Raw genomic sequence first — 27971 nt, 5'->3', positions numbered from 1 at the left:
AGACTGAGAGCTCGGGGCTGGACAGAACCTCCCGCCTGAGCACAGCCTCCGATCCGCGAGGCAGACGCAGCCTGTGCTGGCCTGGCCGCCCCTCTTCCCGGGGACAGCAGAGGCAGGCTGCACGCTTCTCCCCCCCACCAGTATGCCTCTCAGTCTGCAAGCATAAGCTTACTTTTAAGTTAAAAACTTCAAGAAATACACCTGTTCAGTGAATCCTTACAAGGTGTAGATGAGAGGGAAACTCGACCCCCTTGAGTGGGACACCTCCAGCTTATAAACACACGCGGAAATAACGACTCCAAGAAGCCCACCGGCAAATCCGACACACGAGTTTTAAGGCACCTGTTAGCACTGAGGAGCTGTAGATCAGTGATTCCACATGATGATCCCAAACCTTCGGAAAGACACACATTTCTTCAGAAGATACACATAAATTTTGCTTTGATGTAGCTTGAACTGATACGTCTACTCGGCTACAGATTAATTTGTGTGAGCAGTTACCTGAAGGAGAAGATAATAAAATATATAATAATACATAATAAAACTGTAGAAACACCATAAAAGATTTCAGAATCATATGGGAAAAAGCGAACACTTCCAGAAGGAAGCACCTGCGGGTCTGGAAGACCCAAGACAGGGTGCAGACATCTCCGGCACCCAGAGAGAGGGGCCGGCCAGAGTCTCCGCCATCTGTCAGGTGCCTGCCTGGGAGAGGGGGCCGGCCATGCTCCCTGCCGTCTGTAAGGTGCCAGGGCATGTTTTTGGACCCACTCTAGTGATTTCCGAACTCAGCTCCCGTTCTCAAAAACCTCATGAAACGATGGGCACCCTCGCACGCATCTAGGCACGGCCTGTGTGTTTGTGGCAGCTGGCGGGGCTGGGGCGGGCCCAACAGGGAAACGGCCAGATGACCGAGAAGGAGTTGCGGTCTCTCTCCTCCCCGCCCCTGCCGGTGTAAACCACCCACACCTCTTCTTCCAGTTCCGCTGTACAAGTCCTCACGGGGCCAACAGCATAGCAACGCTAACACCAGCTGGCTGGGAGCTGGGGGAGAACAGAGCTGGCGTCTTAAATTATTTTCTTCTTCAGCTCGATTGAGTTCTGATCGAAGCCTCTGATTTTGGAAAATGGCTTTTTTGCTCTGGGCCCCCAGGGAAATACTGTGGAGTCCATTAATGTTCTAGCTCCCCTGGGCCCTGGATTTGAGGGGGAAGGTCCCAGAGCTGACCCAAGCCCCTCGAGAATGCTGGGACATGCCAGCTGGCATCTCGGGCCAACTTCAGGACAGAGCGTGGCAGAAATAAAATCACAGGTGTGCGGTGGCAGTGGACAAAGCACTCCGGTATCCACGGCTGACCTTAAAGCTCCTGTCTTCAGACACCGAGACGATGATGCGTGTTTGCCACGGACAGAACTCGGCTGCGGTCACGGCGCCCCGGTGACCCTCCAGCTCGGCTAGTGTAGACCGGCTCTGGGAGGATTTGTGAAGAAAGATCAGTAACTGAATGTTCCGGCGATTGTGGTTATTAAGAAGTTATGCACATCTCACAGAAAACGGTTTCCGTTAAGCTCTACTTTGCATAACTCCCCTTTCCAAATGTGAGGCTACCTGTACGTAAACCGAGAAGTGAAAATTCAAGACGGCTGAGCTGAGGGGGCACATGCTGCCCCTTATGCCTCTTATCGCCAGACAACTAAAAATAAAACGGGGGGCCATAATGTGCATCAGAACACGGATACTCCCCAGGTTGAATGTCAGGAAATGCACATTTCTGCTACCTCCAACGTCTACAGTACGGAATGGTCCTTGTCTGTGATGACATCGTATCCCGGAACATACCGGTTTCCCTCCACTATTTATGGTCATGTGTGACATCAGCGTACATGCTCTGTGATCAGCTGACGTCTCTCAAAGCGAAGTTCTTAAGCTGGTCACTAAGGGCCGCACAGTCTGGAACAGGCACCTGCCCCCTCGCCCTCCGTCCGCGCGGTCGAGGCCGGACTCGGGCTCCTCGCCTTCTCTTTCCGGGACAGCTCAGCTTCCTTCCCAGCCGACATGCCTGCTGTACCCCCAGCTCTCTGTGTTCCTTCTCCCAATACGAAGCTGGTGAGCTTTGCTACGTGTGGCGGGTGCCTTAATGGAATCACTGAACCCTACGACGCGTCCCATCGGCTGGGACTTCACTTACAACATGAGCATTCAGTTAAATTGTGTCACGCTGAGCCTCAGTTGCACAATTTAGCCGAGAATCACATGAACACAGAAAGGCACACTCTGTGCCCCAAACTGCCTAGCACACATTGGCTAATCCCCAATTAAGATTTTATGCCTGGGACGCCTGGGTGGCTCAGTTGGTTAAGCAGCTGCCTTCGGCTCAGGTCTTGATCCCAGGGTCATGGAATCGAGTCCCGCATTGGGCTCCTTGCTTGGCAGGGAGCCTGCTTCTCCCTCTGCCTCTGCCTGCCTCTCTGTCTGCCTGTGCTCGCTCGCTCTCTCTCCCTCTGTCTCTGACAAATAAATAAATAAAATCTTTAAAAAAAAAAAAAAAAAAAAGATTTTATGCCTGACATCTTCCCTAACCGAGATTATTTTTTTAAGTAGATAGGGCAGAAAATTCCCTGCGGGCCAACAGCTTGGTCAACTGCATTCACTTGGCAAACCGAAGCCAAGGCCAGGCCCTGGGTATCCGTCTCCGGAGCAGGTCTCAAGCGCAGGGTGCACTCTGAGCACACAGGAGGTCGCCCTCACAGCCCACCCCTGCTCTCTCATGCCCACCCAGCAGAGCCCAGCGGGCCCCCGTTTCCTAGTCAGATGCGAGATGTAGAAGTCGCGGAGCCTAGAAGAGGAGACACATTTCCTTAAACCAACCCAGGTAAGAGAAGGTGAGGAAGTCCAGCTCTGGGCAGGAAGCGGGCTTTGAGAAAAGCGATGAACAAAGCACGGAGCTGGGAAGGCTTGGACAATCACCAAAGGAGGAGAAATCAGAGCAGCGAACATCTGCCCGAACACGCCTGCTAAGCGTGCCGATGGCCTGATCTCAAGGACCGGCGTCACGACGGACACAACAGCCGTATGGGATCCGGGCAACTCTCTGAGGACAGGGTCCGGACACCTTCCCCCACTGCCAGGAAGCAGTACCGCTCCTGAGAGGGGGCAGCCGTGCTCACCCACACGCGGCAGGTGCCAAGCCTTACCGCAGTATCCAGCACAAATATCTTCTTTCCAGCACACACAGCAGCCACGCGGTCGTCCGGGCTCAACCTCAAACACAGCACCTTTCCCAGCAGGGTGCCCACGACCAGCCCCCGAGGAGTCAGCCCTAGATGGAGGTTCGGCGTTAGTGGCAGGTTACTGGGAGGCCACAGGAAGGCGCTGACAATGTGGCTCTCTCCCCTAACATTGCACGCAGAGTGACCACGAGCTTAGGTGTGACTTCAGCTCCCTGACATAAAAACATTAAGTGTAAACAGTTCTGGTCCCCTGGAATGCAGGGACCGACCATCAGAAAATGACTCCACGTCATCACAGATAACGGGTCTCTAGGAAGGCTGCGTGTGCACAGACGCGGGGGTCCTGCAGAATCACGCATAGTCCCAACCCTCCCTCCTCCGTGACCACACCAGCTCCCATCTCGGTCATGTGAGCTGCTCAGGTCCGTGTCAGACAGGCGGAGGGCACCGGGTGCCCACCTGAGCCTCCGGGGCCTCTCTACCCCCAGGAGGATGTCTCCAGGCACGCCTGCAGGCCTGAGGTGACAACATGTGCAGACCCGCAGCCTCACACAGCGTCCCTCAACCAACGTGCCACCATGCAGCGGGACTCAGCACCACTGTGGAGGGGCCCTGTCCAGCACGGTCATGTCACAGTGAGCCCGCGGACTACAGAGGGGAGATGTGCACACATCACTGGAGTTCTCTCTTGGCTAAAACCCCATGGTCTCGTTCCCTGAGTGTCCAACAGGCACCTGTGCTACCCCAGGCATCTCCCTCAGCACCTGGGACAGATCGGTGAACAAGGAGACAAAGTCCTATCTTTGTGGAAAGCTTCCCCGGGGTAGGGCCAGGACAGTTAGACACCAATAAACAAAGTTAGCAAACAAGCAACGTACAATGACAGAAGGAAGTGAATACTGTCGGAAAAAGCAAAGTGCACAAAGGGACTGGGGCCCAGGGCGGTGGCCAGAAGGGCCCACGGCAATGGAGACACTTGAGTAGACCCTAAAGGATGTGGCAGAACCCACCATGATCCTGAGACGGAGCAGCAGGTGCAAAGGCCCAGGGGCAGGACTAAGTGCAGCTGCTCCTTGAGACGGGGGCTTCGGCTGGGGGTCCCAGAGCTCTGTCAGTCCCTAGTCTGCCTGAGGTGGGAAGGCACTGGGGGGCTTGGGCAGAAGTGTAGTGTGCTCAAGACTCCAGTCTTCCAGGGACCCCTGGCTGCTGAGTAGAGAGCAAGGCCTGGGCAAGGGGAGCAGGAGGACCGAACATGGTACCCCGCTGAGTGACCGCTGTGGCCGGATTGCGGGGGAGCAGTGGACGGGGTGAGGAGTGTGCAGGTTTGGTTACAGTCTGAACGTAAAGCAGACAGAACTTGGGGTCGGTCGGGTGTGGAGGTGTGCAGGGAAGAAGCACAGTGCCACAGTTTGTGACCTGAGCTGCTGCGGGGAAGGCGGTCGGGACAGGCAAGCGGCAGTGCTGTCAGACGTCCGCGTGCAGGGGTCCGGCGCAGTTCACATGGGAGACCACAGGCAGGAGGGAGGCCTCGGCGAGAGCAGAGGGGGCAGCTGTCAGAGCCTGCTGGCATCACTAAAGCAGTAATTTTTGATGGGAAAGAGGAAAAGCCCCCATTCCAATGTGAAGAGATGAGAGAATGACACAGAGCCAGCAAAGGAGACTGGGGACAAGTGACCAAGGACAGCCCCAGGTCACAACGTCCTTTCTAGTCCAAGTGCAAACACAATCATGTTGGACATGCTATAATCCGACACACCTGCCCACACCCACCACAGGATGGAAACCAAGCCTGGTGGGGCTGCAGCCGGCCCAGGCCCCTGCAGCCTCCCTGGAGGAGGAATGGGCAGCTTACCCAGCCCCACTGCTGGAGCTCCGGGACGCAGGAGCAGCTGCCTCCCACTGCACCGATGGGAGCGCCAGGCTATGGCTCAGGCACGGCTTACACCCCTGTCCACGGACCAGACCACTTGCATCCACGGGCACGTTGAGTTCCAAAGAGCGCAGTCCATTCCCACAGGGAAGGGTACTTGTGTACAAAGACCTCCGTGGGAGCAGATAACAAACACGTGCTTCGCTGTCCATACAGACACGTGTACCGACGTTCATGGGTGTGCCTGCGCTGTACGCACATGAACATGCTTCCGAATCGTGCGTACTTGTGTGCGTGTGTGCACTGACTGTATGTGCATGTGTAGCGTACATGTGCATGTGTGTATGTACACAGGGGATTGCGTTACTACATGTATACACCGCTAGATGCATTTACATGTGTGCTGTATATTTACTACACTCGTGTGAGCTGTGCACATGTGTATGTACGTGTGTGGTGCATGTGTACTCTGCACTGTGTACATGTGCATGTGTGTGCTGTGCATGTGTGCATGGGTTGTGCATTTGTGCTGTGTGTGCATGTGTGTGGCTGTGTGGTGTGCTTGCATGTGGTTTGCACATGCGTGCGTGTGTGGCTGTGCTTCTGTGTGGTTTGCACGTGTGTGTGCAGCTATGCATGTGTATGCGGCTGTGCATATGTATCTGTGCTAACACACTCAACTGCCAAGTACACGAGATGAGGCATAAACTACTCCGTATGCTGCTGCCTCAGACCCCCCATGCTCGCCTTCTAGAGCGATCCTGGGAGTTCTCCGTGGGCTCCGTGACCTAAAGCTCAAACTCTGCCACACGGTCCTTGCCTCGCTTCTCACCTCACCTGACAACGCTCTCTGACACCCCCCGTGCTGCTACCATGGGGCCCCTCCTCGGCGTGCCCTGCAGGTAGAGCTCTCGGGACAGAGGGCCTGAGCACACGCCCAGCACAGTGCCCCTGCCCGGCGCCAGCCCTGCCATCCGGCTCCCCCTCCCTCCTCTGGCTCAAAGGCCGCCTCCCCAGAGACAGCAGCACGTGAGGGCGTCTGCCCACGTCCTCTGCCCCCTCACCTGCCCTCTCTGCTGTGCTCCCCACAAGTCATAACCAGTCGCCTGCGCATCTGATACACGTCTGCCGCTCCTCAATGCCTGAAGGAAAGAATATTTCCCCTTGCCTGCGTACAAAGACCACAGGGTTCAAAATAACAACACACGGCAGCCTAAACCAATGAGCCTATCCTGTCAGCTTCACACACGGCCGGGGTCCGAGATCTGAGCGTCTGATGCGCTTCCATGCAGAACACCCACCTCGGACACCCGGCTGGTCTCCGGGTCGGAGGAGTAAAAGTTCTCCCAGCCCCGTTAGAAAACCAAGTGTGTTGAAGGATGAGCTGTTCCCTTTGTACATGTTTAAAATCTATTTTCAATGTTCATGTACCTTGAAGAGCTTTTTGTCTGCACTCGTGTAGTCTCCACGTTATAACATGATCTCGTGAGGCAGAACAGAGGAGGCGCGGGCTCGCTGCGTTTCCGAACGCCACGGCAGTAACCGGCTCGTGGTGGCCTCCGAGGGTCAGAGGCTGCAAGAGGGAACAGACACGAAACTCTCAGAAACTACACACGACACTTAAAGCATGAAAACATACATAATAGCATGATCTCGAACCTAATAAATCAAACGGATTGAGTTTTCAAATACATTTAGTTCACATATCCATTTTTTTAAAGATATAATTTGTTTATTTGACAGACAGAGATCACAAGTAGGCAGAGAGGCAGAGAGAGGGGGGAAGCAGGCTCCCCGTGGAGCAGAGAGCCCGATGTGGGACTCGATCCCAGGACCCTGAGATCATGACCTGAGCCGAAGGCAGAGGCTTTAACCCACTGAGCCACTCAGGCGCCCCCACATATCCATTTATTAAAATTCCTGTTAATATTCTACTCGGTCACTCCCTCGAGTGAGCCCTCTCCTTGCGACGCGACTCCGAGAGCCGCACGCGTGAAGCCGCACAGGTCACCTCGCTCTTCCACCTCCTCGACAGTCACTAACTAGGCGAGTGCTGACCCCATCCGTGCCAGCTGCCTGAGAAGAAAGGCTGCGCCGGACATGAAAGATATGGCAATGAAGACAAACCCCCAAGAGGAGGGCAGGGCTCGGGCTGCTGGCCGACAGGGCGCATGTCAGAGGGTCCTGGGACAAGCGCGGGACACCGCGGTGCCCCAGAAAGGCCGGGCGCTGTGTGCGGGCTGCTGCCAGCACGGTGGGCAGCGGGAAGCCGGCAGCAACGGTACAAGCAGAAGCAGGAGACAAGCAAACTCGTCTTCAGACGAGCAAACTTTCAACACTGCTGCAAGTATGGAAGAAGGACCGCAGTGGGGACAGTGGGACCAAACGTGCCAAAGCAAGCACAGTAAAGGCCTGAACTGGGGTGGCAGAGACGGAGACTCAGACCCGTGGGCACGGAGGGTTGGGGGAGGGGCAGAAGCATCGATAATCAGCGCCCCAGGCGGAAACCCTGGGTGACTGCAGCATAAGCAGGGGGACCAGAACCAGGAGGGAACACAGGTCACCGGGCAGTGTTAAGTAGGGACTTAGAAGCTGAAGGTCAGCAGACAGTAGGCACTTGGATGCGAAGCCATCGCTCAAACACGAGAACGAGGAGAGCTCTGCTCACAGCGGCCCGTTCACCGGCACCACGCTCCTGATGAGAACTTCTTGTTCTCGGGGGAAATTGCCAAGAACATTCCGATACACTTTAAGACATGAGAGAGCAATGAACGCAACAAAGACTTAAGACCAGAGAAGGAAACAGAGGAGGATCTACATGGGAGGCCGTTCACCCGGGAAGACCTCTGTCCAACGGCAGGCTTCGCAATCCCAGGAAAGGCAGTTGAAACCTGAGACACTTATTCCAGTAGGAGCCCCAAAATGGTGTGGTTAAATGCATCCTTTTCAGGCACAAACAGAACTATCTTACTGGGAAAAGGGCAAAGAATCCCACAGCTGGACAAAGACTTCAGAGAACAGGGCTGGCGACCTTCAGGCTGAGGCCGCCGCGCGTTGCTTTTCCTTTAAAACACTACAAATGGATTTTAATAAATTTCCCCTTAAAAAAAGCATACCCACCTACTAAGGTAGGAGAGAAGGGCATGTTTTCAAATGCCCAGGCCTAGAGCAGTGACCCGAAGGGCCAGGCCCCAGGAAGGACAGTGAACGGGCAAGAGAAGGTGTTCACAGGCCCACCTTCAAGTTCTCACAGTCCAACTGGATTCGTGACCTGGGACGGCCAGTGCCCTCAGCCAGCCGGCTACGAGAAGCAAGCGTAAATTCTCCCGGAAAGAAGTTCGGATCACCCAGAGCCCAACTGGCTGTGCATTTTGTCATACATAATGTCCAGCAGTCAATCAAAAATAATCAGGTATTCAAGGAGTCAAAAACCAAGAGAAATATTAATCATGGAAAACACCCACCCATGGGTCATCCAGATCCAGCAGGCCTTGAAACCAAACCAGAACTGACCCAGACTGCAGAATTACTAGACAAGGACATTAAAGCAATCATTATACTTCTACTCCGTACGTTCAAAAAGTTAAATGGAAGTATAAAAAAATCAATAATTAATAATCGTCTAAAACAAAAAGCAACAGACCAAGATGGTTCCACTGGTGAATTCTACCCAATACTTAAGGAAGAGATTTTACTAATTCTCTACAATCTCTTTCAGAAAACTGAAGAAAGAAAATGGAGGGAAACACTATTTTCAAAAGAAGCAGAGGAAATATTTCCTTACTCATCTTATGAGGCCAGGATTACCCTAATACAAAACCAGACAAAGACATCGCAAGAAAAGAAAATTAAAAACCATATCTCAGGGCACTTGGGTGGCTCAGTGGGTTAAAGCCTCTGCCTTCAGCTCGGGTCATGATCCCAGCGTCCTGGGATCGAGCCCCACATCGGGCTCCCTGCTCGGTGGGGAGCCTGCTTCCTCCTCTCTCTCTGCCTGCCTCTCTGCCTACCTGTGATCTCTGTCTGTCAAATAAATAAATAAAATATTTTTTTAAAAAACCATACCCCTCATGAATATGGATGAAAATATCAACAAAATATTCAAAATATCAGCAAATCAAACCATAGAATATACTAAAAAATTATACATTATGACCAAGTAGAATTTGGAGATTTATTCCACATATGCAAGTCTGGCTGGACATTTGAAAACCAATTAGTGCATCACATCAACAGGCTAAAGAAGAAAAATCACATGAAAATAACAAAAAATGTTCAGGTGCCTGGGTAGCTCAGGCACGGAAGCATCCAGCTCTTGATTTTGGTTCAGGTCATGATCTCGGGGTCATGAGACTAAGCCCTGTGTCAGCCTCCAGCTGGGCCGAGAGCCTGTTTAAGATTCTCTCTCTCCCTCTCTCTGCCCCCACAGTCATATGTGCTTGCACTCTAACAAGTAAACAAACGAACAAATGAATAGAAATAGTAGCTGCTTCACAGGACAGTTCATTTAAGAAATGTAGGAAAAAAGCAGATGACAAAATCCAACAATTCATGATAAAAACTCCCCATACATATACTAGGAATGAGGGGAACTTCCTCAACCTTCCAAGAGTATCTACAAAATACCCGAAGCTAATCTGTGAACAGGTGAGAAACTACAAACTGCCCTGCCAAGATTAGGAACAAGGCAAGAACATCCCTCTCACCGCTCCCCTCCACATTATACTGGGAATCGGAGCTCATATAATAACACAATAAAAGGAAATAGAAAGTCTAGTGATGGAGAAGAAAGAAATAAAACTGTCTTTATCCATGGATGACATGATCATCTGTGTAGAAAATCCAAAAAAATCGGCAAGACGCTCCGGACACTCACCACTTACAGCAAGGTTGCAGGATACAGAGTCAACATACAAAACTCCACTGCTTTCCTATGTGTCAGCAATAAACAAGTAGACTTTGAAATTAAAAACAATACCATTTACATCAGCACTCCAACAAACGAAACGCTAACAAATCTAACAAAGTTGTGTAACATCTCTGGGGTGCCTGGATAGCTCAGTTGGTTCAGCACCCAACTCAGTTTGGGCTCAGGTCATGATCTCAGGGCTGTGAGACTGAGCCTCAGGTCGGGCTCCACGCTGGGCATGGAACCAGCTTGAGATCTTCTCTCGCCTCCTACCCACACGTGATCACTTTCTCTATTACAAAAAAAATTACAGGGCACCTGGGTGGCTCTGTTGGTTAAGCGTCTGCCTTCAATTCAACTCAAGTCATGGTCCCAGGGTCCTGCGATCGAGTCCCGCACTGGGCTCCCTGCTTAGAGGGGAGCTGCTTCTCCCTCTGCCCTTCCCTCTGCTTGTACTGTCTCTCACTCTTTATCTCTCAAATAAATAAATAGTTTTTTAAAATTATATAAGATCTTTATGAGGAAAAATAAAACTGTTGAGAGCAATTTTTAAAACTAAAGGAATGGAGAACTATCCCATGTTCGTGGATAGAAAGCCTCAATATTGTCGAGATGTCAATTCTTCCCCACTTGATCTATAGACTTAATCTAATTCAAATCAAAATCAACAAACTGTTTTACCATTGAAATTCCCACCGGCAGTGTATGAGATCCAGCTCCTCCTCACCCTTGCCAGCATGTGGTGTAGTCAACTTTTAGATGCTAACTATACTGATAGGTGTATACTATTTGCTTATTTTGCTGTGATTTAAATTTCTGTAATGACAAGATGTTGAATATCTTTTCATGTGCTTATTTGACATTTGCATAAGTTCTTTAGTTAAATATCCTCAAATCTTTTGCTCATTTTAAAATCGGGGTATTTATTATTAAGCTAAAAAAATTTTTTTTAATTTAATTTCTTTTCAGTGTAACAGAATTCATTGTTTATGCAGCACACCACCTGGTTCCCCCAACGTTCCACCCTCGCCCCTTCATAACCCTCAGATTGTTTCTCAGAGCCCACAGTCTCTCATGGTTCGTCTGCCCCTTCTAATTCCCCTCAACTCCCTTCTCCTCTCCCATCTTAACTTAAAATTAAATCTAAATAAAAATTAAATTTTTATTTTTTAAAAAATAAATGTTTGGTAGAATTAACCTGTGAAGCCATCTGGTCCTGGACTTTTGTTTGTTGGTAGTTTTTTTGGTTACTGATTCAATTTATTTGCTGGCTATCAGTCTGTTTTTCTATCTCTTCCTCTTTCAGTTTTGGTAGTTTAGGTGTCTCCAGGTGGAAAGTTGGTACAATCATAGTGCTCACTTAATTTGTACCTCTTTTGTTGGGGATAACAGTCCCTGTTTAAACCTGTTATTCCATCATGGCTCCAAAGGAAGTCCTTATTTTTTGCTCCTGGTGATGGTATGGGGAATGAGCACTCTCATACATTAATGATGAGAATGTAAACTATTCCAAAATTTGGCATAATCTTAAAAATCTAAAATGTACACACAATTTGACTTGTCTAATCTGTAGGAATATATTGTGTAGAAATAAAAACACAAATGTGCAAGAATAAGCATAAAGGACATTTACTGCAGCGGTTTGCAGCAACAGAGAAATGACCTGAGCACTCAGTTTGGGACAGGAAGGCTGCATCACGGCACTGCTGTCACTGTGTTCGTGTCTTGTTCTGTAGGCACTTTGAGTCAGAAAAGCTGGCATATAAGAGACATACCAACAAAATGCAATGAGCAGATGTCTTTTAAATCATGACTCAAATAAACCAACTAAAATCATTAATATCTGAAAAATTACTAGATATTAAGTCCTTATCTGTTCAAGATACATACTGAAATATGTAGAGGGGAAATGCTAAAATATACTGACTTGGCTTTAAAATATCCCAGTCAAAAACATTTGGAAGATTAACAAAAAAGTTAAATAGGAATAACTATTAAAAATATGTAATACTGTATGTTATCTATACTGGAGTTAAAATTAAAAAATAAAAACGTGTGACAGGTACATGACGTTCATTTTACTATCTTAGTTTTGTTATGTTTGAAATGTTCTACAATAAAAAGACAAAACAAAATAAAAGAAGTTACAGCGGTTAGCCCATTAAAATATAAATATTTTTTAGACTCAAATGTGGACCACATTTGAGCACAGAAGGAAACATCACAAGATAAAAACCAAAGTCCTGACAGAACATGGACGGGAGACACTGAATGGGATTCCTTTTCATCTGCACTACTCCTTTGGTGTGGGGTCAACTTTGTTACGGAACTTCGTAAGACGAATGTAATGACCTACAAGAATTAGATGCATATAGGGGAAATAAACCTTAATTTTGAAAAAAAAAAATCAACAAACTGATTTTAAAGTTTATACGGAGGCAAAAGACCCAGAATGGCCACATAATACTGGAGAACAACAGTCGAGTTGGAAGACTGACACTACCCGCCTTCAAGACTCATGAGGAAGCTCCACTGACTGGAAGTGTATGGACTGGTGAGAGGACAAACAGATCTATGGGAAGGAAGAGAGTCAGAAACACAGTCAAATGAACTTTGACTAAGGGACAAAGGTGATACAACGAAGAAAACCATAAACTCCTTAAAAATAACATGGGAGGTGCTTGGGTGGCTCAGTCGTTAACTATCTGCCTTCAGCCCAGGTCATGATCTCAGGGTCCTGGATCGAGCCCCGCATCAGGCTCTCTGCTCAGCGGGAAGCCTGCTTCTCCCTGTCCCACTCCCCCTGCTTGTGTACTGTCTTGCTGTCTCTCTCTCTCTGTCAGATAAATAAAATCTTTTAAATACATACATACATACATACATGGGAGAAAACACAGATGACTTAGGTTTGGTGATAACTTTTCAGATAAGACACCAAAGGCATGATCCATGAAAGTAAGAACCGATAGGCTGGACTTCCATTAAAATTAAAAATTCCTGTGCAGCAGCTTCTTATGCTTCTGCAAAGGAAACAGTCAACAAAAAAACAGTCAACAAATTAAAAACTCCTGTGCACAGTAAAGGAAACAGTCAACAAAACAAAGAGGCAACCCACAAAATGGGAGAAGATATTCACAAATGACAGTACAGACAAAGGGCTGATATCCAAGATATATAAAGAACTCCTCAAACTCAACACTCAAAAAACAGATAATCACATCAAAAAATAGGTGGAAGATATGGACAGACACTTCTCCAATGAAGACATACAAATGGCTATCAGACACATGAAAAAATGTTCATCACTAGCCATCAGGGAGATTCAAATTAAAACCACATTGAGATACCAGCTTACACCAGCCAGAATGGCCACAATCAACAAGACAGGAAACAACATGTGTTGGAGAAGATGTGGAGAAAGGGGAACCCTCTTACACTGTTGGTGGGAATGCAAGTTGGTGCAGCCACTTTGGAGAACAGTGTGGAGATTCCTCAAGAAATTAAAAATAGAGCTTCCCTATGAGTCTGCAATTGCACTCCTGGGTATTGACCCCAAAGATACAGATGTCGTGAAAAGAAGGGCCATCTGTACCCTAATGTTTATAGCAGCAATGGCCACAGTCACCAAACTGTGGAAAGAACCAAGATGCCCTTCAACGGACGAATGGATAAGGAAGATGTGGTCCATATACACTATGGAGTATGATGCCTCCATCAGAAAGGACGAATGCCCAACTTTTGTAGCAACATGGACGGGACTGGAGGAGATGATGCTGAGTGAAATAAGTCAAGCAGAGAAAGTCAATTATCACATGGTTTCACTTATTTGTGGAGCATAACAAATAGCATGGAGGACATGGGGAGATGGAGAGGAGAAGGGAGTTGGGGGAAATTGGAAGGGGAGGTGAACCATGAGAGACTATGGACTCCGAGAAACTAACTGAGGGTTTTGGAGGGGAGGGGGGTGGGGGATGGGTGAGCCTGGTGGTGGGGACTAAGGAGGGCACAGACTGCACGGAGCACTGGGGGTGCTGCAGAAACAATGAATTTTGGAACACTGCATCAGAAAGTAATGATGTACTTTATGATGACTAACATAACACACACAAAAAAAAAATTTAAAAAGTGAAAGTAAGTGTTAGTTTCCACTTTATAATGGGAAGAATAAACTGGCAACTTCTCTTAAAAAATAAATAAATAAAAATTCCATCAAGAGAATGAGCAGACAAAGCACGGACTGGGATAAAGTATTGCTGAAGACATGTCTGATAAAGGACTATTCCCAAAATATACAAAGAACTCTTAGGAGGCAACAATAATAACCAAGTTAAAAAATGAGCCAAACACCATGACAGACACCTCACTAAAGAAGATACATAGGTGATGGGGCGCCTGGGGGGCTCAGTGGGTTAAAGCCTCTGCCTTGGGCTCAGGTCATGATCCCAGGGTCCTGGGATCGAGCCCTGCATCGGGCTCACTGCTCAGCGGGGAGCCTGCTTCCTCCTCTCTCTCTGCCTGCCTCTCTGCCTGCTTGTGATTTCTGTCAAAAAAAAAAAAAAACAAAAGAAGATACACAGGTGACAAGAAAGCAAAGTCCACGTCATGAGTCATCAGGGACATACGGATGAAGACCACAATGTCACGACTCCTCACCGCCCAGGGTAACAACACCCAGGACTCCGACAAGTCCACCTGCCAGTGTGGGTGTGGAGGGGTGGGTCTCTCACTCACTGCCAGTGGGTGACAAATCGGTGCAGCCGCTGTGAAAGGCAGTTTGGCGGCTTCTTACAACACCAAATCATCTCTTCGCATACGATGATGCAGCACTCGTGCTCCTCAGTATTCACCCAAAGGAGCTGAAAAGTGTGGCCACCGAGCCTGCCACGGATGTCCACGGCAGTTTTGTTGAGAAGCGCCACAACTCGGAAGCCGCAGGGAAACACAGACTTGCTGCATCCAGACAGCTAAAGACGGATGAGCCGTCGAAGCATGAGCAGACCCAGAGGAACCTTCGGCCGTGTCACCCAGTGCGAGAAGCTGGTGTGAACCTACACACTGGGTGGCCCCACCTACGGGAAAAGGCACAGCCCTAAGGGCAGGGAAAGCTCAGCAGCTGCCGGGGTTGGGGAGGAAGGATGAAGGCGGCAGAGCACAGGGTTTTAGGGCCATGCAAACTCTCCACGTGGTACCCGAAGTGTGGACACGCGTCACTATGCATGGGTCCGAAGCCACAGAATGTGCAGCGCCTGGAGTGACCCCTGAGGTCACTGTGGACTCTGGGTGACCAGGACGTGCCCACGGAGCGTCATCAGCTGCAACGAGGCAGGATTCTGGTGCCGGGTGTTGACCACGAGGTGGCCGTGGGTCACCCGTGGCACACGGGCTACACAGGACATCCCGGCACCCACCCCTCAGTTTGGCTGTGAACCTCAAACTGCTTTACAAACATTTATAAGGTCTTGGGGCGCCTGGGGGGCTCCGCCGTCAGGGGTCTGCTGTCAGCTCAAGCCGTGATCTCCAGGTCCCGGACGAGCCCCGCTTCCCGCGGAGCCGGTCCCTCCCCGCTCCGGCCCTCCCCGCTCTGCTTTGCTCGCCGTGCTCTGCGCCGAACCAATACGTCATCTTTAAAATATGAAAAATAATACAATAATAAAGTCTTACAATTTTAAGAAAGGTCAAGAGGAGCCCCTAGAACGGAAAATGGAGCCAAAATACCCCCGAGGTAAGCGTTTCCTGTGACCTGACCCTCAGCAGCAAACGCGCAGATCCCACGGGGCTGGCCGAGGGCGGCGGTTCCAGCGCGGGCGGCCGAGCCGACGGACCGGGCCGGACAGAGCAGCCCGCACAGGCGCGCGCGGAGGGAGCGGCCGCGGCGCGCCCCGAGTCCGGCCCCCACGAGGCCCCGCGCGGGCGCTACGGACGGGCCCGGCCTCAGACAGCGAGGGCGGCGGCCCGTGGTCCGAGGCGCCAGGTGAGACCACCCGCGCGGCCACCGACGGCCGCAGGACGCAGCTCCGCAGCGACGGTCCCGGGAGGCCCCGACGTGGCCACGAGCAGGGCGCGGCCGGGCCGGCGCGGGTCAGCTCCGCGGCGACGGTCCCGGGAAGCGGCGGGACCGGAGAGGACGCGCCGGCTCCTTCCCGGCAGCCGCGGCGCGCACGGCCGAGAGCTCGCGCGGACACGGACGGACGGACGGATGGACGACCTGGCCGGAGACGGCCGCAGCCGCGGGGCGCCGGTCACAAAGGGGCACGTCCAAACCTGGAAGCGCCTTCAGCGCCGTCGAGCGCCCCGACGCCCGCATCCGCCCGCGCCGGGAGGCCCCGACTGGGATCCGCGGACGGACAGACGGACGCGGACCGCGCGGGCGCCTCACGTGGCCTTCGAACAAGCCTGGATCCCGCGGCCCCGCAGCGCCCCGGACACCCTCTCGGCGTGACCCGCCGACCCGGACGGACTCACCCCTGCGCCCCGGCAGCGGCACCAAAATGCGCCAGGAGGAGGCCCGGAGCCGCCCAGGGACCGACGCGTCGCGAACCCGCGGCCAGAGCCCGCCCGCGGGTGGCAAGTCGTGCGCAGAAACGCGCTAAACCCGCCGAGACTCGGTGGGGGCATCGCTCGGGGACTCCCAGGGACCACCGCGAGCGCATCCTGCCCCCGACGGAGCACCGGGAACTCGGGCAAACAGGGGACTGGCTCCGAAGCCCGAAGTGAGCAGAAAGAGGGTCCCGACACCGGATTCACTCCAGATTCACTCCTTCAGCCCAGGGAGACCCACTGTCAAGAGCCTGCCCATAAGGGTACCGGCCATGACGCAATTTCCGAATGAAAACTAGTGTCTTTAAAACTGTCAGCTTCATGTAAAAGATTCGGCAGTAGATGCAGTGACCCTCCTGAACGTGCTGTAAAACCGACAAACTGAACCTGTCTGGGTCACATTCACACCAACACTTCAGGCGTCCATTACCCAAGAACGTTCTTTAACCAGGTGATTCCAGGCTGTTTGCTTTCTGGGACGCCACCACCGGCACAGGGTTTGCATCTCTCCTGCAGCGGGTCCTGGAGGGCCCCGGGGCATCCGAGCAGCGGGCAGGCAAGCACAAGGCCGCCTGTGTTACCGGATCCAAGGAAACACACACACGCCTTTCTAGATACCTGGTGCGAAGGGTCCTCGGTGCTCCACACACAAAGCGTGTTCCCATCTGCAGGGAAAGCACAGTACTGAGCACTACAAGCAAGCTGGACGTGGGCCACAGGCTCCTTCGGGGCCACCAGGCCCTTCTCTGTGAGCACATCACCGAGGCAGCCGCCATCAGCACAGAGAATCCCTCGGGCGTCTTCCATCTGCGATCTGAGGGCACAGGTGTGCAGAGGACAACCACGGGACGGCACTGAATGCAGACACCACAGCTCGTCACACCCACTTACTCGCCACCCCTCCCCACTCCCAAGTCATCACTGAAGGTCCCAGAGGGGTCACACACACAAACACACACACACACACACACACACCACAGCTACTCATCCCACGGGCTTTACAACAGACCTTGACTCGCGGCCCCTCTTCCTGCTTGACACGCCTCCCGCGGCCAGCAAGCGGGCCGACAGCACCTCCCGGAGGCGCCGATGAGGCTGGTCCTCCGCGCACGAGCCCGGCACCAGCACTGAGGAGCGAACAGAAAGTCGTTACTGACATTGCTCACCACTACAAGGACCTCGAGAGACGAAATCATTTCCCAAATCTCCACGCAAGCTGGTCGTGAAGTGCAACATTAACCGAGGCCCCTGCCGCCTCCCTTGGGTTTGTTCAACGGTGACACAACATCGTGTCCTTTAAGTCGATTACCTGAGGTGATACAGTCGCTGATTAACTGACTCCCTCTTATAAAAGCACAAATGAATGAAACGTTGACAAAACTAACAAGCCGCTTCAGCCTGCCCGCTTCCCGGTTAAGGACTTCGCAGGCGCTCTCCCTTGTCCTCCAGTCGCCCTGATCCCGCTCCACCGCGCCTCACTCCGGGCATTAGGCCTGAAAAGCTCACCCACAGAGTGTGCTGACGTGGCTATGGACAAAGGGTTTAACCATCTGGTCACCATGGTGGCCGAGTGGACTCACAGGACCAGCTGTGCGTCACACGCTGGCTTCACGGGGAAAAGGGCGGTCCAGGCAGAAGAAAACCAGGTGGCAGTGCCCAGCGGCGACGGGATGAAGTTACAAGAGGGGACGTCGTCCAGTGGGGCGGCCTGCTGTGCTCGGCAACGGAGCAGACAGAGGCTTGCGCTTCAGCTCGGGTCAGAGCCGGAGGGCTGAACGAAGCTACTCGGGAAAACGCACATTTCAGTCTGGCGCAACGGACACGTCAGGATGAGGAGGGACAGGGAGGGAGAGAGGGGCCCGGTCCCCGCTCCAGGCACAGGGCTCTGGCTCAGGGAGCCTGGACAGCGGATGACTCTCAGGTCGACCCCTTCTACGTCCAGATCTCTCTTCACAGCAGAAACATGTTCTGGTTTCCAGGGACACGAGCCCACGCGAATGGCAGCCCTTCCTTCCCTGTTCTCTCGCACCCAATCTACACCGAGGCCTGGCCTCCTCCAAGAGGACTTTGGCCTCAATACCCAAAAGAAAGATCACACAAATCTACAAAACAATCTAGAAACCACCCCCGCCCCGACAGTGGTGAGGACACCACAGACTGCCCACACCACCTCTTTCCCGAAGGGCAGCCTCCCCCGGGCCCGGCGGCACGGCGGCCCTCAAGGCTAACAAATCTCAATTCCGCACCCACCATGCTGGCTTGCTCCTGGCTCTAAGAGAAGAGCTGTTTCTCCTCACCTCGGATGTCTCTTCTGTCTCAAGATTTCCCCTCCAGCTGTCCACCTGCCGGCCTCTCCCCAGTCAGGTCTCAGCTGAGTGCCACAAACACCTGCTATGTGCCCCTCCTTGGCCTTCACACACCCTGACCCAAGTAACCCCTTCAGAGGCAAAATACGGGGCTGGGGTCAGGGCACCAGGCTGCAATCCTGCAGCTCCACGGTGCCAGCTCAGATGGGCCCAAGAGTTTCCAGGACCGCGGACGGGGTGGGCCTTCCCACAGAAAGCCTCCAGGACACCTGACGGGGGGCTAGGCCCACAGGACACAGCACCCAGGCGCTGACAGTCGGCCACAGGCACCTTCAAGCGCGGGGGACAGTGGTCACGACTGAACAGCACAAAGCAGACCTACAAGACTGTGCGCCCGAGCTACGCTACTGAGAAGCGCCCCAGAAGCAGGCAGCCAGCACGCCGGCAGGAGACCCGACGGGAAACCCTGACCACAGCTTCTGTGAGGCCGACGGACCAGGCGAGCGGAGAGATCTAAGCGGTAAAGTCGTCAGTCGTCAGGGAGAGCTCGCGCGCTCCCACAGAACAAAAGGTCTCTGTTAAAGCAAACGAGACGCAATTGTCATAGACTTGAAAATTCTGCAAGAGCTTGTGAGAAAAAATAAAAACATTCTCGATATTTTAATGTACAATCTTCTCCAATTCATAAACTTGGTTTTATTACTCTTGCAAACTGCCAAGACATGGAAAGCAGTTTCATATAAAAAAAATAGCTAAATGTTTTAAGGGTACCACAATTTGCTTTGTAGGTTTGACTATTTTAAAGGAACCAGTGCCCAGCACTGGGGCCAGCATGTAGCTGGTGATGAGGGGAGGGACCCCGACAGATGCAGTGAAATGACTGTGTGGCTCCACCAAGTGCTTCCCCCAAACATAAAATATTGTACGAAACGTGTAAGAATATATCAAAAATTATAACTGTTTAAAAAATGTTTAAGAATCTCCCCATTGGGGCGCCAAGGTGGCTCAGTGGGTTAAAGCCTCTGCCTTCAGCTCAGGTCATGATCCCAAGGTCCTGGGATCGAGCCCCAGATCAGGGTCCCTGCTCAGTGGGGAGCCTGCTTCCCCCTCCCCCTCTGCCTGCCTCTCTGCCTGCTTGTGATCTCTGTCAAATAAAAAAAATCTTAAAAAAAAAAAAAAAAAAAAAAGAATCTCCCCACTGAAGAGATGAGGAAAATGTGGCATATGTGTAAAGAGAGTATCACTAACCACCAAGAAGAATGAAATCTTGCCATTTGCAATGATGTGGATGGAACTAGCGGGTATTATGCTGAGCGAAATAAGCCAGAGAAAGACAAGTATCACATGATTTCACTTACGTGTGAGAAAAACAAAGAAAAAAAAAAGAGAGAGAGACTCCCCCCGAAAGAAAAGACTCTTAAGTACAGAGAGGAAACTGGGGGGGAGGGGGGTAGTAGAGGGTGGGGGAAACTGATGAAGAGGGGATCCCAATTCCGGACGTCAAGCTCTACTACAGAGCTGTGATCACCAAGACAGCGTGGTCCTGGCGCAGAAACAGACACGTAGATCAATGGAACAGAATAGAGAGCCCAGAAGTGGACCCTCAACTCTAGGGTCAACGAATCTTTGACAAAGCAGGAAGGAATGTCCAATGGAAAGAAGACAGCCTGTTCAACATGGTGCTGGGAACACGGGACAGACACAGGCAGAAGACTGAAACTCGACCATTCTCTCACACCTCACACCGAGATCAACTCAAAACGGATGAAAGACCTGAATGTGAGACAGGAGTCCACGAAAATCCTAGAGAACACAGGCAGCAACCTCTTTGACCTCAGCCGCAGCAACTGCTTTCAAGACCTGTCTCCAAAGGCAGGGAAACAAAAGCAAAAACGAACTATTGGGACTTCATCAGGATAAAAAGCTTCTGCACAGCAAAGGAAACAGTCAACAAAACTTAGAGGTAACCTACAGAATGGAGAAGATATTTGTGAATGACATGTCAGATAAAGGGCTGGTATCCAAAATCTATAAAGAACTTTTTGACTTAACACCCCCAAAATGAATAATCCAATTAAAAATGACCCAAAGACATGAGCAGACACTTCTCCAAAGAAGACATACAAACAGCCAACAGACACATGAATCGGTGCTCGACATCACTCATCATCAGAGAAATACCAACCAAAACCTCAGTGAGGTACCCCTCGCACTGTGAGAACGGCTAACATTAACAGCACGAGAAAGAGCAGGTGTGGGCGAGGACTCGGAGAAACGGGACCCTCTGACACCGCTGGTGGGAACGCACGCTGGTGCAGCCACTCTGGAAAACAGCATGGAGGTTCCTCAAAAAGTTAAAAACAGAATTACCCTATGACCAGCATTGCACTACTAGGTACACAAGGACTAATTCAAAGGGATATGTGCACCCGTATTTACAGCAGCATCTCTCCAACAGGCACACTACAGAAGCAGCCCACGTGTCCATCGACTGGTGCATGGACGAGGAAGATGTGAGGTATCACCTCACACTGGTCAGAACGGCTAAGATCAACACAAGAAACAAGCGGTGTCACAGAGGATGCAGAGGAAGGCGAACCCTCGTGCACTGGTGGGAATGCAAACAGTTGCAGCCACTCTGGAAAACAATACGGAAGTTCCTCAAAAAGTTAAAAATAGAACTGCCCTATTATGAGGGCTCCTGGGCAGCTCAGTTGGTTACACATCTGCCTGGGTGAGGTCATCATATCAGGGTCCTGGGATGGAGCTCTGCATCCGGTAGACGCGCGGATACTGATACTGAGTGGAGACACTCAGCTGGGAAGCTGCTTCTCCCTCTCTCCTCTCTCTCTCTCAAGTAAACAAACACACAAACAAACCTGCCCTCTGGCCCAATAATCACACTACTGGGAATTTATCCTAATGAATACAAAAACACTAATTCAAAAGGAGACATGCACCACTATGTTTACATCTACAATAGCCAAGTAATGGCCGCAGCCCAAGTGCCCACAGACTGTAAACGGCTGCAGAAGACGACACACAACGGAGTGTCACTCGGCCACGGTTAGGAACGGAATCTCGCCGTTCGCGACAACACGGATGGACGCAGAGAGTGTTACACTAAGCACAAAATGGTTTCTCCCAACACCAGAAGGTCTTACTCAGGTGGAATTTAAGAAATAAAACAAATGAACAAAAGGGGAAAAAGAGAGAGAAAGAGAGAAACAAACCAAAAAAGAGACTTTCAACTACGGAGCACAGACTGCTGGTCACCAGAGGGGAGATGGGTTGGGGCCTGGGGAAGATGGGTGATGCGGATGACGGAGTACATGTATCATGATGGAAAAAAACACAAAATAAAAAAAGACTTTTTTTAAAATAAAAAAATAAACAGGAGCAATAAATTCACAAGAGGATTAATACCAGAGCCCAACAAAAATTAGTAATCTAGAAATACAACATAAGACAAAAGAATATCATTTTTCATCTACCAACTTGGCAATAACTAAAATTATAAAACAAAAATATCCTGTGCAGACTTTTTCCACTGGTAAGAAAATAAATATGCATGAGCTATGGCTATTTGGTAATGTGTATCAAAATATTTTAAGAACTAGATATTGGGGCACCGGGTGGCTCAGTGGGTTAAGCCTCTGCCTTCAGCTCAGGTCATGATCCCAGGGTCCGATCCCGCATCGGGCTCTCTGCTCAGTGGGGAGCCTGCCTCTCTGCCTACTTGTGATCTGTCAAATTTAAAAAAAAAAAAAAAAGAACTAGATATTGATTCATAAATGTTCATTCTATAAACTTAAAACAAGCAAATCATTATACATTTCCCAAGATCCATTTCTTCAGGATGTCCAAAATAGCACTAAGTAGAATATAAAACGCAATGGTGGTCCTTACCTTCAGTGGGACACAGCGTAGACACCATGACAGCTACTCTGCCTGTCAGTGAGAACCCTCCCAGTGCAGATTAGAGAAAGCTCAGCCGGATGGGCCTTGAAGAAAGGGCATCTCCGGAGGGGCAGGCCTTTAACTGCAAGGTGTGTGCAGGGCTCCGTGCAGCAGCCTGAGCCAGCCGGGCCTGGCCTCTCCGTCTCTGAGCTGTGACGGTCTATCTGGCTCTCCTTTCTCCTTTCTGTTGCCATTTGCTGGCCAGCGGCTCCCACAGCCACTCTCTCAAGCTCCGGCACCCTGGGAAAGGTGACCATCTCTTCCTGCCAAAGCCTCAACATTGAGGTCATTGAGTTTGGGCCATTTGGGGCCATTTCTCATCTTTGAATTTACCATGTGATCAGAAGGATAAAACTGTGCTGACAAGTCAGCCCCACATGTCATGAACCGTGACCCCTGGGGCCTGGCCAGGAGAGGGAAAAGATGTGCCTCTCAAGGAAATGCAAGTACTATTGCCATAAAAGGAACAGATACTGAGAAAGAAAAAAAAAAAAAAAAAAAAAAAAAAAAAAAAACCATGTTTGTCTAAGTCTATATTACCATTTAGATGGTCAAGAAAGGTAGAAATTTCAGTAACATCCATCCACGATAATACCGTATCGTAGCACACAAATCCACAAACACAAAACTTATGTTCCTCCGAAGACACCATTCGGGGAATGAAAAGACCAGCCACAGAGTAGGGAAGACGGACAGCACCAAAAGCTGACCAAGACACCCAGGACGTACAAAGAATTCGTACAGATCCTAAGACAGAGAAGCCAACAGAAGAATGTGCACAAGGCCCTTCATGAAAGACCTCCAAACGGCCAACTACCCGGAGAAGATGCAAACTGAAACGAGAGGCGAAAACCACACACACAGGCCAGAATGGTTCACACCGGAAAGACTAAGAACAGAACACGGAGTGCAGATGAGCTTCCAAACCCCATGGGAGGGGCCAGGTAAGCTGGAACCAGCACGGACCTCGGGCAATTCCCCGCCAAGGACACACGGAACCACGGACACACGCAGCAAGAAACGCGGACCACAGGACACCCATCAGCTTGCTCAAAGCCGCATTGTCCCCAAGTCCAAAATTGGAAACAGCCCAACGCCCACGGGCCGCAGCCCGGAGGAAAGAGGGGTATATTCACGACAGCACGTACACAATCGTGTCTGCGCAGCAGCGGTCCAGCAGCCGGCAGGGCTGGACGCAGACGCCTCTGGGAAGGAGGCAGGGAGTGAGGACCGCAGTCCGCAGGGCTGTGGGATGCCCACGTCTCATGTTCCCAGAGCTGCGGCATGATCACCTGCATTTACTCAGGACCAATTCCCAAGCCCGGTGCAGGTTTCTCAGGTTTGTAGCCGGATGCTTTCGTGCACTATGCATTGCACCTGGGGCACCACCTTCACTGTCCGGGCTCCACCATTCCCGTAGGGTGCTGGCTGCTGGGTTACGGGAAGTTCTCTCTGAGATGCACCGGTTCCCAGGCCAGTCCTTGTTACTTGTCCGTAAGCAGCCTGAGGGGGATTCAGGTCTGTAAGGAGCTCCTTCTGGACCCACCATCAAGGAATGACTGAACTCTGAGGTATGAACGCAATGTCCTGCTTCGATGCTGCCAACAGCTGCCCGTCTTTCTGAAGATAAAGACCAAACCCGTGGCCCAGCCCAGCTGTTGGAGCTCATCCTACACCACATCCCCGCCCCATGTGCCTGGCCCCGTTCGCTGTCCTCCTGTGACCCAGCTCATTCCTCAGATTTGCTTGTCCCTCCACAACACAGGTGGGAGCTGAGCAGGCCCACTGACACAGAGTCCGTCAGCACCGTAAACACACCTTCCTTAGCGTTCGTCTCCCGGAGCCTGCTGTAAGAACACAGGACACAGCACAGACACCGCACGAAGTGTGCGTCAGCCAACTGTTCACGCTACGGGGAAGGCCTCCCCCGCACAGTACGCTATCAGCGGCCAGGTTTCAGGGGGCCAGAGGTTACACACAGATCTCCCACCATATGGGGGGACGGGAGGGGGGCACACCGAACCCCCGCCTTGTTCAGAGGTCAGGTGTATATAGATACACACGCAATTACATACCTGATTAATGTCTAGCTCTGGGAAAGGGGAAACGTGTCTGTTGTCTCGCTATGTACCCTGGCAGGATTCGAGGTGAGCACTCAGCCGCATCTGATCGCTACAGAGAGAGCAGGAGCCGCGTGCAGTCGCGGTGCTAAACCCCGCAGCAGCAGACCGAGACCTCATACCTAATCTCACCGCAGTCTCCATCCCCAGGAGTGCAACTTCTCACACTCGGCCGGGAATCTCCTGCTCACAGCAGTGGGGTCGTCGGGCCCACAGACCCCTTCTGCTCCCCGAGGAAGGCGGCCTTGCCCAGACCAGCGCGTGGTCAGCACCGCCCCTCTCATGCCCTTGCCCCGTAGAAGCCTCTCGGTCCCTACAGCTCAGCCAAGCTCCTTCCCAGGCTCGCTGGGGACGCAGCCCGACTCGGCACCACCCAAGAGCCAACGTGATCTTTAAGTTTATTCACTTGAGTTTTAGTGACTGAACAGATTCAGCGGCCGCGGGGGGATGTGAACCGTCCGGGGCAGCCTCGGGGCCCAGACAACACAGGCTTGGTAGCCGAACGCACTCCGGGTTCTCTCCGGCCCTGCCTCCGGGGCCCTGGTGAGCGCCTCTCAGCTCTGAGCTCCCGGAGCCCCGGATTTCCAGCGGCCCCCTTGGTTGCAATCCCTCCCACGTCCTGTCCCCGCGTCCTGTCCCGCGTCCGGCCCCGCGTCCCGTCCCCGCGTCCCGTCCCGCGTCCCGCCCCCGCGTCCCGCCCCACGTCCCGTCCCGCGTCCGGCCCCGCGTCCGGCCCCGCGTCCGGCCCCGCGTCCCGCCCCCGCGTCCCGTCCCCGCGTCCCGCCCCCGCGTCCCGTCCCCGCGTCCGGCCCCGCGTCCGGCCCCGCGTCCCGTCCCGCGTCCCGTCCCGCGTCCGGCCCCGCGTCCTGTCCCGCGTCCTGTCCCGCGTCCTGTCCCGCGTCCGGCCCCGCGTCCTGTCCCCGCGTCCCGCCCCGCGTCCCGCCCCGCGTCCCGCCCCGCGTCCTGTCCCGCGTCCGGCCCCGCGTCCTGTCCCGCGCCGCCCAGACTCCCGACCGCGGACTGCGGAGGTTGTCGACGGGATCCCGGATCGAACGGGGCCCAAGTGCAGCTGCACGAGGCCCAGCACAAGGCCTCGGGCGAATAAGGTCGAGGAGCTCCGGGGATCTGGGAAGCCCACGAAGCCGGGAACCCCGCGGGCGCAGGTCAAGCGTGTCGAGGCCGCTGGAGCGCTCGTCCCCGCGACAGGACGCGCCGAGAGCGAGCTCGTCCCAGACTCGGCAAACCGGCCGCGTCCTTGGCGGTTGACGGGCCGCGCGGGAGCCGAGCGGCCGCCCCGGGGCCCGAACCGGCGGGCGGGCGGCCAACCCGCAGACTCGCTGCAGGCGCTCGGCGGCGCGGCCCCCCGGAACGACAACTGCTCCTAAACGGAAAGGGCGAGAGACGCTCCGGCCGCTCCGCGCCGCGGCTCGCGACCCCCGTCGACCGGCTTCCCGGGCTGCGCGCGGCCGGCGGGGGCACCGCACGGGCGGGCAGACGCCCCGGCGGTGCCGTCCCCCGCAGCGGCCCGCGACGCGCCGCCCCGGCCCCAGCGTCCGCGGCGGGACCGCACGGACGCCCGCGGCCGCGCCCGGACGGGGACCCGAGCGCAGAGGCTCGCGCGGACCCGGTCCAAGGCCCGGCCCGGCCCCTCCCCGCCGCGGCGCCTCCGAATCCGCTCGGAAGGCCTCGGGTTTCTGCGGGCGCCGAGGCCAGGGGACGGGCGCCGCGACCGGCTCGCCTCGGGGGCACCTGCCTCTCACCGCGGCCCGCAAGGGGGACGCCCTCCGCGCCCCACCCCGCCCCGTCGTCCTGGTTACCAGCCGCCGCGGCGCCGCGCCCACAACCTCTCGTCGTTTCCGCCAGAGGCCCAGGACGCTTCCGCTTCCGGGTCATGCCGCGCTTCCGGGCGCCGCCTCGCTTCCGGGCGCCGCCTCATTTCCGGCTGCTGCGGCGCGGCGGCCCAGCCTCGGCCCGGATGCTCCAGACCCGGGACCCCTCCGGGAGCGACGGTAAGTACCGGGCCAGGGCTCCCGCGGCCCCGCGCTCCGGGCAGGACCGTGGCCCCCAGCGCCGCCCTCCGCCCGGCCTCGCGCTCGGGCTCCCCCCGCCGCCTCCCCTTTCCCCCCCTCCCCCGCGGCGTCCCCGCCCCCTCCCTGCTCGGTCGCCCGCCGCTCCCCGCCCCCTCCCCGCCCCTCCCCGCCCCTCCCCGCCCCTCCCCCTCCTCTCCCCGCCCCCTCCCCGCCCCTCCCCCTCCTCTCCCCGCCCTCCGTCCTCCGCGGGCCTCCGGGGACCCGCCCCGAGCGGCGGCCTGGCGCCGCGCCCCCGCGCTGAGCGCGCCCTCCGGTGCTCCGGCAGGACGTCCGCGCGGGAGCGGGTGACCCAGGCGGCGGGCATGGCTGCGGCCTGGCAGCGCGCGCTGCCGCCGCTGCTGCTGCTGCTGCTGCTGCTGGCCTGGCAGGCGGCGTCCCCGGCGGGCTTCCCGGAGGAGGACGAGGCGCCCGGGGCCTGGGTCCTGCTGCACGTGGTGCAGGGCCAGGTCGGCGCCGGGAACTACAGCTACCTGAGGCTGAACCACGAGGGCAAGGTGGTGCTGCGCATGCGCAGCGTGAGCGGGGACGCCGACCTCTACGTGTCGGACAGCACGCTGCAGCCCAGCTTCGACGACTACGCGCTGCAGTCCGTCACGTGCGGCGCGGACGCCGTGGCCATCCCCGCGCACTTCCGGCGGCCCGTGGGCATCGGCGTGTACGGGCACCCGTCACACCGCGAGAGCGCGTTCGAGATGAAGGTGTACCTGGACCGCAGCGTGGAGCCGGCCCCGTTCGCCGACGCGGCGGCCCCGGACGGCGGGGACCCGGGGCACCGGCCCGCGCAGGCCCCCGAGGACGCGCCCCCGGAGGAGGAGTCGGTGCTCTGGACGGTCCTCATCAGCCTCCTGAAGCTGGTGCTGGAGGTCCTGTTCTGAGCCGCGGGCGGGCGCGGGCCCCCGGGAAGACCCACGCCATACGGTCCTGTCCCCTCGCAGCCCGGACGGACGG

General features: G+C 53.9%; 2 protein-coding genes across 41 annotated transcripts in view; one reads left to right on the top strand and one right to left on the bottom strand.

Moving 5' to 3' along the window:
* Positions 1 to 27113, bottom strand: part of WDR27 (WD repeat domain 27) — a 197558-nt gene extending 170445 nt beyond the window's left edge. For 12 of the 40 annotated variants that reach the window (XR_009354390.1, XR_009354394.1, XR_009354392.1 and 9 more), the window contains exons 1-6: positions 17557 to 25576; positions 17166 to 17401; positions 6533 to 6674; positions 3196 to 3320; positions 1358 to 1471; positions 343 to 394 (exon numbers count right to left, since the gene is read on the bottom strand). Coding sequence is in view for 29 of the 40 variants with exons in the window: in XM_059176466.1 (XP_059032449.1) it covers positions 343 to 394; positions 1358 to 1471; positions 3196 to 3320; positions 6533 to 6674; positions 17166 to 17401; positions 17557 to 17743 (856 nt within the window). In the remaining 11 variants the exon portion in view is untranslated. The other 28 variants (XR_009354399.1, XR_009354400.1, XM_059176482.1 and 25 more) reach the window with 16 other exon arrangements.
* Positions 26825 to 27898, top strand: C6H6orf120 (chromosome 6 C6orf120 homolog). The gene is made up of 2 exons (XM_059176429.1): positions 26825 to 26946; positions 27289 to 27898. Exons 1-2 carry the CDS (start codon positions 26825 to 26827, stop codon positions 27896 to 27898), a joined length of 732 nt encoding a protein of 243 aa, XP_059032412.1.
* Positions 27899 to 27971: the final 73 nt, after the last annotated feature.

Source organism: Mustela lutreola, chromosome 6, assembly GCF_030435805.1.
Source record: "Mustela lutreola isolate mMusLut2 chromosome 6, mMusLut2.pri, whole genome shotgun sequence".
Lineage (NCBI taxonomy): Eukaryota > Metazoa > Chordata > Mammalia > Carnivora > Mustelidae > Mustela > Mustela lutreola.
The sequence above is the reverse complement of the archived record's forward strand: the minus strand, read 5'-3'. Positions and strand labels throughout refer to the sequence as shown.